General features: G+C 38.1%; 1 protein-coding gene across 5 annotated transcripts in view; it reads left to right on the top strand.

Moving 5' to 3' along the window:
- The first annotated feature begins 1,347 nt into the window (after positions 1-1,347).
- Positions 1,348-13,022, top strand: part of NASP (nuclear autoantigenic sperm protein) — a 26,490-nt gene continuing 14,815 nt past the window's right edge. For 2 of the 5 annotated variants that reach the window (XM_031465028.2, XM_031465027.2), the window contains exon 1: positions 1,348-1,516. In XM_031465028.2, coding sequence (XP_031320888.1) covers positions 1,458-1,516 — 59 coding nt within the window. In that variant the 5' untranslated portion in view covers positions 1,348-1,457. The remainder of the gene's footprint in view (positions 1,517-13,022) is intronic. The other 3 variants (XM_010982249.3, XM_010982248.3, XM_010982250.3) reach the window with 2 other exon arrangements.

The following is a 13,022-nucleotide window of genomic DNA, read 5'->3' as shown; positions in this document are numbered from 1 at the left end:
ATCAGACTGTGGTAGTCATTTAGTAAATGGTTAGCATGAGCCAGGCATAGTGCTGATTACTGAAGCAAGCATTACCTCTAATTTTCACAATATCCTTAAAGGGTGGATCACTAATATTGTCCCTATTTTACATTTAATCTTATAAATTTACATGACTTAGCTCAGGTCACCTAGCTAAAAACGGAGGAGCCTACGTCTGTTTGCTACAGGAATTGGCATTTTCAGGTCCAGATCTTTACCTTCAAAGATCTCAAACTGCCTAAGTCTTGACAGACTGGAATAAGAATCCTCCCCAGGAATCTTTCCCAGGATGCCTAAAACTGAACAGAAATAAAATCCCTGTTCTGATCACTGCAGGCAAGGCCATTGGTGGAAAGCAATGGATGATGCTCCGTGTGTGAAGAAATGTAACCATTTCAGCCTGCCAATTATCTTCCGCTCGGCCAGTTGCAGGAAATGAGGCACATTGCTTTCAATAAACGACTTGTTTTGCAACTTTCTGAGCAAGTCACACCCTCTCTGAACCTTGGTTTCTTTTTCTACCAAATGGAGCTCTCAATACCATTGTCATTAGTAGCGTTGCTGTTATGATTAAGTAAGACGGCTAATAGCTTTAAAGCACAGTGCCCCCGCACGCAGTGGACGAACGAAGGCTAAATCGTAGCTTGGAGCGGAAGTAAAAAGCTGGGAGAATTAAGCTAGTCAGATTTAGAGTCTGAGTAGGGCCTACGAGGATGGCGTCAGCGGATTGGGCTAGTTGAAGAGGGCGGGTCCAGAGGGAGGGGCTACCCGTGTCCCGCCACAGCCTTGAGCTTTGAATCAAGCGCGGTAGTTTCGGCGGTGGCCAATCTTGGGACAGCATTTTCTTGCGTCAGTTGTTGCTGAGGCTCAGAGCCACGCGTCCCTCACCGAGATCAGTTTTAGTCGTAGCTGCTATACCAGAGCTTGGCTCTTTCGTGTCCATCCGTTACGACTGAGAGGACGGACAGAAAGTCTCAGTTACCTCTCTGAGTATCCGGGCTGGAAAGTGACCCTCGGCTGCTCGCTCCAAACATGTAGAGCAGCACTAGCTTTCTCTTCTCTGAAAGCCCCTGGCAGACGTCCAGTCAGCAGTTGTAGTGTCAAGATTCTAATTCTGACTCGACTTGCTAGAGAAATAGGAAGTTGCTTTTTTCGAGGAGGCAGGCCAGGAAGGTAAGGTACCCCACAGAATCAAGACGGTTAGGGCGGGGATTGTCCTTGGGCTGGACTGGGGCTGAGTCCTGGCCCTTTAAACTCCAGGGGGAGGATCCGGAAGTGGATAGGCGGGGCGAAAGGCCCTGCTATATAAGAGGGCCCAGCCGCGCGGGGTCTCCAATCTGCCATTTTTTGTCCCTGAGTAAGTCTCTGGCGTCCCAAATTCCCTGTTTTTTTCACAGGCTCTATTCCGTCCGCTGGTCCACCACCTCAGGGGAACGATGGCCGCAGAGTCCACAGCCACTGCCGCCATCGCCGCGGAGCTGGTTTCCGCCGAAAAGTAAGCTGGACCGTGGAGAGCTTGAGGCACTGGCCAGTCCGCAGGGAGGGGGTGGTGGACGGAGGCTACCCTGGAGGGACAGACCGGAGGGTGGGAAGACGGGCCTCCCAATGAACAACCGTCGCTGTTCGGGGAGGCCTGGACACTGGAGAAGCCCACTTCTTGCAGAGAGCCTCTCTCATTAGCAGTAACGCCGGTCGGCTGGCGCCCCCTGCCCTGCTTTTCGCGGTCGCCATCTTGCCGGGGGCAGCGGCGGCTGTCTCCATCGCCTGCCCCTCTCCTTCCTCCCCGGCCCGGGGCTATCGGCGGGGAGGCGGGGCCTGGGCGCGCGGGTTTGCCTTTACGCCCTGCGGTTCCCGCACTCCTGGCCTACTCCTCTGGTAGAATCCCCAAACAACTCGGGAAAATAAACCAGCAGAGATTTGGCGCCAAAAAAAAAAATACAACCCTGCACGAGGAAGGAGGCTGGACCGGTGGGTCGGAGTGGGCGGGGCCTTTCGGGGGCGGGGTTGTGCGCTCGTGCGTTCGTTTCTCAGCCGGCCCTTGAGCAGGGGGCGGGGCCCTGAGGAGGCGGGAAAACTCCATTGTTTGGAACAGCGCGGCTCGCAGAGCCGCTCGGACTTCCGCGGCGGGGAACGATGAGTCTTGTTCCGCGCTGTCTCCTCGCTCACCTGGTACCCTTCTACCCTTAGCGAGCCCCATTTCTTTTTCCTGTGGTGAAGAGCATCGTGATTCTTTTTAGACTTTGGGAGTGTTGCCCAGAGACTTGGCTACTTCTGGGGGCCTTTATCGGGATGCGGAGCATCTAGCGCTGCGTTGCGGTCTCCTCACTTACAGCAGTGTTTGGTTGCTAAGAAAATTGGAAGTATTATGCGCTGAAGTGTAATAGAGGGATTGGTAGAATCCCTCTTGGATTCTACCTTCCACTTGGAGGGAATGGTAGAAGACATGACTGCTTTGAAAGCGGCGCAGTGCCTCTCAGACATAAGGTACTTTTTGAACAGTGAAGGGAAACAGTTCATTCGAAGAAACAAGAAATAGTTTCCGTAGTATTAAGTGGCAGAGTCTGAGCTGAACATCAGTATTTAAAGTTTGTATTCTCATTACTTACCACTCCCCCGACCCCAAAAGAAAGTTTAGTTGAGAGAAAATTGCATGAAAACCTAACTAGCTGGTTGGAGAGAACAATAAAGGCAGCATTCAGTTAAGTTGCTGGGGGTATTGAGAGGTAAACCGTCTAAGATGTTTAAGGGGGAGGGTAAAGAAAATGACTTGCTTTTAAACTCTCATAAGAAGGCACATTATAATTTAAGTATAATTGAAGGAATAAAAGGAATAACTTCCAAACCAGTAGAGAGAAAAAAGAGAAATAAACCTCAGTTCAGAGTTGATTTTGATACCACTTTCGTTGCTTAAATAGTGAATGATAGGCCACAGTTTTGTCGTCTGTAAAAAGCTTCATTTTGGCTTTTCTTTCCTCATACCATTTTAACAACGTTGCTGAAGGTTGTCAGTGATTGTCTAAATGCTAAGTCAGCCCTTGTCCTCATTAGCGTTCTAACTAGTTCTTAACATTTTTGTTTATGTTACAAAAGATAAAGAATATAGCAATTTATACTGTAGTGGTAAGGAGGAATGAGAAAGCTTAGAAGTCTTACGTGATGCATTGAATATTAGTTTAGCTGTCTTACAATAATTCCTGAATACTTATTTGTTGCTTTAGAAGAGAGAGAAAATAAAAATAAAGTAGTTTAGCTCAATAATCCTTAAAGTTCTGGGGTTTGTTATTTTTATTTCCATAAGTGGATGGTTCGGTTGTGTTGGTTTGAGGCTTATTTTGGTTCTTAGTAGTTTGCTGTTTAAAGTAAAATTGATAGTTTCTTGTGAGTTAGCTTCATGGATTTATGATGAACTAATGTCACTAACTAGAATGTATTTGCGTGAAAGATTTAGCCAGCATACTTGTGGACCTGATTTTTGGTGGGGTGGAGGAGTTAGGCGAATACATTAGCTCAAATGTGTAAATGAGAAAAGAATCTCTATTGGTAAAACATTGTTCTTAGAAGATTGTTTTAGATATAAAAGTCTGATATTTGATAATCTCAAGGTGCTTTTGAGGTGAGGGGGAAAGATAGGGCAGAAAAATAAAAGGATTAAGTATATCAAAATTATTCCTGAATAAGATGAGTATGATCTTGTACTCTCAAGACAGTTTACTCATTGTCACACCCATTAACTTTGATAACCTTAATATGCATGTCCAAAACTAGTCTTCACTTACCACTTTAAAAACTGAGGTTCACCCTAAAGATTACACAAAAGAAACTATTAGAATTAATAAACATATTTGGCACAATTGCAGGATACTAAATCAACACAGAAATCAGTTGTGTTTCTATACGCTAATAATGAACAATCTGAAAAGGAAACAATTCCATTTATAGTAGTATCATAAGAATAAAGTACTTAATAAGCCTGACCAAGGAGGTGGAAGTTTATACACTAAAAACTACAAAACATTGCTAAGAGATTAAAGACACAAATCAATGGAAAGATATCTCATGTTCATGGATTGAAATGCTTAATATTACTAAGATGTATGAATTCAACACAATTTCTATCAAAATCTCAATAGCCAGATACAGACTAATTTATATAAAATAAACAATAAGATCGTTCTGTATAGCATACAGGACTATACCCAATATCTTGTAATAACCTATAATAAAAAATATGAAAAAGGATATATATGTATAACTGAATTATGCTGTACACCAGAAACTAACAACATTGTAAGTCAACTATACTTCAGTTTAAAAAAAACTCAATGACATTTTTCACAGAAATAGAAAAATTCATCCTAAAATTTATAAGAAATTTCTAGGGACCCCAAATAGCCAAAAGAAATTTTGAATAAGAACAAAGTGGAGGACTCACTTCCTAATTTCAAAGTATTACAGAGCTATAGTAATCACAACAGTGTGGTACTGGCATAAAGATAGGCAAATAGAATAGTGGCATATAATAGAAAGCCCAAAAATAAACCCTTGCATATGATCAAATTATCTTGAGGTAAGGAAAGTCTTTTCAACAAATGGTGTTGGGAAATACACTGGATATACACATGCAAAAGAATGAAGAGTTGGACCTTCATCTTACACCATATACAAAAATGAGCTGGAAATGGATTAAAGACCTGAATGTGAGACCTGAAACTATAAAACTCCTACAAGAAAGCACAAGTAAAAAGCTCCATGATATTCGCCTTAGCAGTAGTTTTTTGGATGTGATACCAAAAGCACAGGCAGCAAAAGTAGAAATAGAAAAGTAAGATTACATCAAACTTACAACTTTTGTGCATCAAAGGGTACAGTCAACAGGGAAAAGGCAACATGAAATGGGAAAAGATATTTACAAATCATATATCTGGTAAGGGGTTAAGAGCTAGAAGCATGAATGACAACTCAAAAAAGTCAAATCATTTGGTTTAAAAATGAGCAAAGACTTGAATAGACATTTCTCCAAAGATTATATACGAATGGCCAACCATATAAAAGTATGTTCAACATCACTAATCAAAGAAATGCAAATCAAAACCACAATATTATCTCAACACCCATTAGGATGGCTACTTTCAAAAAGCCATAATATTACAAGTGTTAGCAAGGATGTGGAGAAATTGGGACTCTTTTTCACTGTTGGCGAGATTGTAAAATGGTGCAATTGCTATGGAAAACAGTATGGAGATTACTCAAAAAAATTACAAATAGAACTATCATATGACCCAGCAAGAAAACAGGGTCTTGAAGAGATTTTTTTTTTGGTACACCACGTTCATAGCAGTACTAGTCACAATAGACAAGAGGTAGAAGCAGCTGAAATACCCCATTGATGAATGAATGGATAAGCAAAATATACAAAAGCACACACAGTTGAAGATTATTCAGCATTAAGGAAGGAAATCCTTTTAAAAAATCTTATTTATTGAAGTGTAGTTTGACTTGCAATGTTAGTTTCAGGTGTACAGCAAAGAGATTCAGTTATTCATACGTACATGTATATATACACACACATACACATATATATACATATATTTTCAGATTCTTTTCCATTATAGCTTATTACAAGAAATTGAGTATAGTTCCCTGTGCTATACAGAATATCCTTGTTTATTTTATATATAGTAATGTGTATGTGTTAATTCCAAACTCCTAGTTTATCCCTCCCCACTTTCCCCTTTGGTAACCATAGTTTGTTTTCTATGTCTGTGAATCTGTTTTTGATTTGTAAATAAAATGTGGGTGTTTTTTTTTTTTTTTTTAAGATTCCACATAAAAATGATACACAATTTGTCTTTCTCTGATTTCACTTAATGATAATCTCTGGGTCCATTCATGTTGCTGCAAATGGCAGTTTTCATTCTTTTTTATGGCTGAGTAATCCACTGTGTCTATATACCACCACTTCTTTATTATATACATATGTGTGTGTGTGTGTGTGTGTGTGTGTGTGTGTAAGTGTAATGTCTTCTCTATCCATTCACTTACCAATGGACATTTAAGTTGTTTCCATGTCGTGGCTATTGTAAATAGTGCTACTGTGAACACTGGGGTGCATTTGTCTTTTTGAATTAGTTTTCTCCAGATATATACCCAGGAGTGGGATTGCTGGATCATATGGTAAGTCTATTTTTAGTTCTTTAAGGAACCTCCATACTGTCCTCCATAGTGGCTGCACCAATTTATAGTCCCACCAACGGTGTAGGAGGGTTCCTTTTTCTCCACACTCTCCAGCATTTATTAATTTGTAGACTTTTTAATGATGGCTATTCTGACAAGAAGGAAGGAAATTCTGACATGGTACAACATGGATGAACCTTGAGGATATTATGCTAAGTGAAATAAACTGGAGACAAAAAGGCATACTGTATGATTCCAGTTATGTGAGGTATCTAAAGTAGTCAAAATCATAGAAATAGAAAGTAAAATGATGGTTACTAACAGCTGGGTGGGAGGGAGAAGAGGGGAATTACTGTTCTTTGGGTATAGAGTTTTAGATTTGCAAAATGAAAGAGTTCTGGAGATCTGTTTTACACCAATGTGAACATACTTAACACTGCAGAATTGTATACTTAAATATGATTAAGATGGTAAATTTTATGTTACGTGTTTTATCACACCAAAAGAAGATAATAACTATAGGATGAACAAAATAAAATGGATTTTCAAAGAAAGAGAAACATTTTTCCTTCTAGGGGAAAGAAAAGTAGATTAATGTTTGGGTCACTCAGGCAAAAGATTTATAATTCTCTACTTGCTAACCCTTAGTCTCAAGTTAGTAACAAGGTTGAGTATACATTGGAATTTGCAGAAAATAATAAAATTTGCAGATAAACATCTCAAGAACAGCGAAGATTCCTTGTTTTTGTTTTTCTCATTTAAATCTGCAGTGTAAATTTTAGTTGGCGGAAGGAAGCCAGGTCCTGACTCAAGTATCTTATTGATTGTAAAGCCTGCTCTTTAATTTTAGTTTTTTTTTTTAAAAAGATGGGTTAAAGTGTAAAAGTGCAAAGCAAATCATTGAACTTTAAAAAAATTTTTTTACCTGCTACTTTTCCAGTACATTTTATTGAAATATAGCATACTACAAAATGCACAAATGCTAAAGGTACAGTTGAATGAAATTTCACAAAGGGAAATTAGAAACACAACACTACACAGAAGCCCCCCACCTTAGTCACACTTTCCCTATCTGACTTCCAAAATTACAGATTAGTCTGTTTTTGAACTTTATATGTACAGTATATAGTTACATCTGGCCTTTTACACTCAACATTATGAGAATCATCCACATCACATATTGTTCTAGTAATTTCTTTCTGCTGTATAGTAGTCCATTGTATGAATACAAATCACCTCATCCGTTGTGTTGTAGGTGGATGTTAAACTTGTGTTTAAAAAACATTTTCTTAAATTTTTTTTTGTGGAGGGGAGGTAATTAGGCTTGTTTGTTTATTTTTAATGGAGGTACTGGGATTGAACCCAGGATTTCGTGCATGCTAGGCATGCACTATACCCTCCCCATTATACTTGTATTTATTTGTAAATATACCTTGAAACTTAATAGGGAGGATGACAGATGATGCTAAATTTCTATGATGACTTAGAGTCAGGAAAACTGGATTCTATTTCTGCTGCTGCAGTGGACCTCAGTTTTCCCATTTGTAAAATGGTGGTGGTAGTGAAGGAGATTCTACAAGTTAGCTAAAATTCTTTTAGGAAAAGTTTGTGAAACAGTTTTCTTTCCTTCTAGTTAAAAGCACATTTTATATTTTTTCATGGTATTTCAAACCATTTGCCTTGTCTTTTGCAGAAGAGATGAAGCTGGAACAAGGTGGTTGAATTTATGCTCCTTTTTACCGGCCACACTTCCTTGCAGAGAAGTTGGTACTGTGGCCAAGCAACATTACAGAGGAATATGTTATTTTCTTTATAGAGTTTGTAGATCAAAACAGTCCCAGTTGGCCAAGATGCAGCCCAGGGAGTCCCAGCAGGGATGAACTATTGGCTTCCCGTCCAGACCTGGGATCTCCGCAGTCCAAGCAGTCAGTTTGAGCCCTCTGGTTGGTTTGGGACCTGGAAGCAAGAAAGTGGGCAATCTGCAATCTGAGGTTGCTATGATCCGAGTCTTGACACCAAGAAGGTGTTACCCCAAAAGGGAAAGTCCTCAGTTCTTGTCTCTTTGGAAAGAGAAGAATTCAGATGGGAAACAAAAGTGTTGTGTACTTAAGATTTTAAAGATTTTATTGGCAAAGCAAAAGTACACCTCCAAGAGTGCAGATGGTGGGCTTATACAAGAGAGGATGGCAGCCTATTTACCCTATATTTATTGAGCATTTGCTTTATTTACTAGAAGCTCTGGTTAAGGAGACTAGTAGAGATCTCTGCTCTCAAATGGAGCTTCCACTACTGGAATAGAGACCATAAATAAAGATTAGAGAATATCAGTGATAAAGTGCTATGCAGATAACTGAACTTAACCCTATTTTAAGGTAATATGAGGTAACTGGGTGGTTATTTTAGATTGGGTGGTCAGGATGGCTTCAATGAGATATGAATAACAAAGGGCCAGCTATATGAAGTTTCTAGCAGGGAAACTTCATTCATGGAAATAGGGATAGCAGAGAATGTGGGTACAGATGCAAGCAGGTTGGTAGTTTCAGTGGTTGAGGAAAAGAGACTTCCTGATTGTTTCTGTTTGCTCAGTGAAGTAATGAGGCAAGATCTGCTTTAGAAGTAAGGCGGGAGTGGAATATGGTGTGGGAGATTTGAGGAGAGAAGTAGTTTTTGGGGGGACTTGGAAGACATATTCTAAGGAATGTAGCTGGATTGCCAGTGTTGTCCTTGTTTTATATTTGAGGCCAAGAATTTAGAGACTGGTCAATACTGTTTTGTTCAAATGTTCATTGAACTGCTGTAGCCGACAGAGAATAGATGGCTCAACAAGAAGTTGAGACCTTGTGGAACTTAAAAGTTTTCCAGAAGAAGAGCCTGAATAGAATACTTTCTTTGCAGACTGAGGGTTTTTGTTAAAAAACAAAAACAAAAAAAAACCCCATTTTAAGATAAAATTGGAGATTTGCATCCACGTCCTCCCTACCATCTAGTTGTCTTCCAGCAACTACTTATTTGGTCTCTTGGTGTTTCCGCTCCTTCCCCTCAAATAGCATTGTCTCCTCTGCATTCAAGCATCCTAATGTTTAAAAACATTTTCTCTGTTAGATATCTGTGTTCTTTGCTTCTTCCCGAGTCTGCATTCCTATTCTGTTTTTTCCCTTGTTTCCTTATGAATTTAACAAATGTATTTAATATGTATCTTAATGTTAGGACTTAGAGATACAAATAAGCTCTCAGTTCCTGTTCACAATCTAATTGGACAGGTGTGTTCTGAGAATATACACATTTGTTCAACCTGCCTCAATCTGGTTTCTTTCCCTTCATGTCATTTAAATAACATTGCTAAAGGTATTCACTGATTGTTTAAATGCTAGATTAGTCCTTACCATACTTAGCTTTCTAATTCTTAACCTTTTTGCTGCATCCCATTCTAGATACTCCCTCCTTAATTTTGTTTTCCTTTGATGTTACTTCTGTTTCTTCTATCTCTGTTTTTTCGTTTTTAATGCTTGCTAGAATCTGTTCATTCTTTGTGCCAAGAACTGAACTAAGCACTTTGTGAACTTTCTCATTTAATTTTCCCCAAAAATGCTGTATGAGATAGATATTGTTAATAACAGTTGAGGAAACTAAGGCACTTCACATGCTATGTGGCAAAGTTACTTGTCCTTAATCCTACCATAGTGATTCAGAATTGGTCACTTATTTTGACAAATATTAGGTGCCAGGCTTTGTGCTTTGGTGCTAAGATACAGCTAGGATAAGACAGACATGGTTTCTTTCCTTAGATCTTAATCTTGTTGGGGAATACAGAAAGTCAACAGGCAATTGGAATATAGTATGAGTTATGGGGTCATGTATGTTACTCAGTCATCTGTATAATTGGGTAAGTTGCTTCTTTGGAAAATAGGAATACTGCCACCTGCCACAAGATTTTTTTTTTTTTTTTTGGTGAGAAGATAAAGTGAGAATGTAATAGGCACTGCTATCTCTGGCAGTCTAACATTTGCTCTGATTTGCCTATTGAATGTTACCTGTTTAGGTGTTCCATAAGCATCTCAAAACCAATGCTTACTATGTAACCCCCAGTTTTCACTAATGAATTCTGTTCTTGTATCTTACTTTAGTTGGATAGTACTCAGTTTTCCAACCCCAGAAATAAAAATTCTAGGCTCCTCCTCTCTTTTTAATTTCTAAACAGTCACCAATATTTAGTAGTTTGGTGTTCTGTAGCTGGGCTTAGAAATGTAAAGCCTAGAGGGCCATATAGGAAAAAGTGAAGTGGTGGTGGGGATTGTAGTGAATTCTCCCTTAAAGTGGGCAGTCACTGTTCAACTTCAGCTGATTACAGGAGAATGTAGGCCATATTGGCAGAATTTCTGACATTTAAAAAATACTGTAATTGTTTTTTTTTTTTTTTGATTAGCAAATAACATCCTGATTCAAAATCCAGAAGGGTAAGTATAGTGAAATGTCCCTTCAGTCCTTGTTCCCTAGTCACACAGTTTTTCTGAGTCCACCAGTGTTAGTAATATATTAAGTATCCCTCAACAATACCTTATGTGTATATAAGCAAATTGTACGTAGTTACTAATTCTACGTTGTTGTATAAATGTAGCACCCTTGATACATTTTTGAACACTTAGCAATATATCTTAGAGGTCATTCCTCATCAGAACAGTTGCCTTTCCTTACTAGGGCATAGTTTCCTTAGTTTTTTTTAATGGCTGCATTGTATTCTGTACTGTGGCTATCTCATAACAGGTTCCCTATTGATGGATGTTTGAATTCTTCCCAGTATTTATTACAAACAGTGCTTCAGTGATAACCTTGTAAACCATGGACTAGTATATCTATAGGATAAATTTTTACAAGTGGAATTTATGGATCAAAGAGTGATAGATTACTGCCAAAATAGATCTTAGAGGTTTTGTGAATTTAAACTTCTATTAGCAATATATGGGAGCACCTGTTTCTCTTACATCCTTGTCTTTGCCCGTTTGATGGGTAAAAAATACTTTCTCATTGTAAATCTATGTTTCTCTTAGGAATGAGCATGAGCAGGTATTCAAATGGTTGATTTGTTTGTGTTTCATTTTCTGTAAATGTGTTTATATCCTTTAATCTTTTACTATTAGACCTTTTTTCCTGTTGATTTTAAGATTCTGTATATATTTGCTAAGTTAACCTTTTGTGAAATGAATTTCATGGAGTAGAATTTATCAATCTTTCATGATTTCTGAGTTTTTTAAATTGAAGTATAGTTGATTTACAATGTTCTATTAATTTCAAGTGTACAGTAAAGTGATTCAGTTATACGTATATAGTTTTTCAGATTCTTTTCCATTATAGGTTATTACAAGATATTTAATATAGTTCCCTGTGCTATACAGTAGGTCCTTGTTTATCTATTTTATGTATATTAGTGTGTATATGTTAATCCCAAACTCCAAATTTATCCCTCCACCCCACCCCTTTCCCCTTTGGTAACCATAGTTTGTTTTCTATGTCTGTGGGTCTATTTCTGGTTTGTAAATAAGTTCATTTATGTCTTTTTTAAAGATTCCACATAGAAGAGATATCATATGATATTTGTCTTACTCTGTCTGACTTACATGATAATCTCTAGGTCCATCCATGTTGCTGGAGGTGGCATTATTTTATTCCTTTTTTATGACTAATCCCATTTTGTGTGCATACATGTGTGTATGTCACATCTTCTTTATCCTCATCTGTCAATGAACATTTACATGATTCTGATTTTAAAAACCCTTTCCAGATAAGTTACAAAGTAATTCTCCCCTGGTTTTCTCTAGTACTTTTCTGGTTTCATAGTTTACATAATGACTTTTCAAGAGAAGCAGAAATCCTGTTTTTATGTGATATCTTCATAGTTTTAGATGTAGTTATTATAATTAACATTAAAAAATAACTGGGTAAACATGCCTGTGGCTCAGATACGACACAAAATTCAGTTTATAATTTTTGTTCTAATTCAGTTGTTTCTTACAGTGTGGTCCCCAAACCAGCAGGAGCAGCATCACCTAGAAAGTTATTAGAAATGCAGATTCCTGGAAATTGTCCTTCATCCCTATAGCTCTATGAAGTCTCTGCTTATTTTCAAACCCCATTCCTCTTGCACCTCTCCCCCCAATTCCTCAGGGCTTTTCATCAAGCTTGTAGACTAATACAATATTCACAAAAGAATTAGGAGCAAAGATTTTGGATCCTGTTGAAAGTAACTGGCAACTTTTTATCTCTAAAGCATTCTAGGTCTTAGACTCCAATATCATTAGTCCTCACCTGTCATTTAATCTTCTCTGCCTTTCTCTGTGCTTCTAAACAAGTTGTCCCTTCTGCCTTAACTTTTGTTGGAGACTGTCTCCAATTCTTAGCAAATGGTAGGTACTAAAATGTCTATTGACTTTAATTTTTTTGAATTAATATATTTATTGGATTGAGTAAACTATTTTTTGTTCATTTGTTTCATCCATATTGCATATATCACACCTATTTTCATAAATTTGGTATGACTAAGAAAGTTCAGATGTGAAGAATTAATCAATTCAGTTCTATTCGTATGTTTTAATCTTTTGGGGAGTTTTCAGTAATGTCTGTGTAGGAAAGCCTTTTTATTTCCTATAGATTCTTTTGTTCTCATCTCTAGCTTTTTTGCTGTATGTATTCTAATTCTGATTTACTGCTTCTGAAGTGTTGGTACTCAGTGATAAAGTTTCCTCTTTTCCCACTGTTATTTTCTTTTCTCCAATTTATCACAGCTAACAGCATTCTCAGTTCTGATTTCAGCTTTAGTATGCTTTGGGGGCACA

The sequence above is a fragment of the Camelus dromedarius genome, chromosome 14 (genome assembly GCF_036321535.1).
Source record: "Camelus dromedarius isolate mCamDro1 chromosome 14, mCamDro1.pat, whole genome shotgun sequence".
Classification (NCBI taxonomy): Eukaryota; Metazoa; Chordata; class Mammalia; order Artiodactyla; family Camelidae; genus Camelus; species Camelus dromedarius.
The sequence above is the reverse complement of the archived record's forward strand: the minus strand, read 5'-3'. Positions and strand labels throughout refer to the sequence as shown.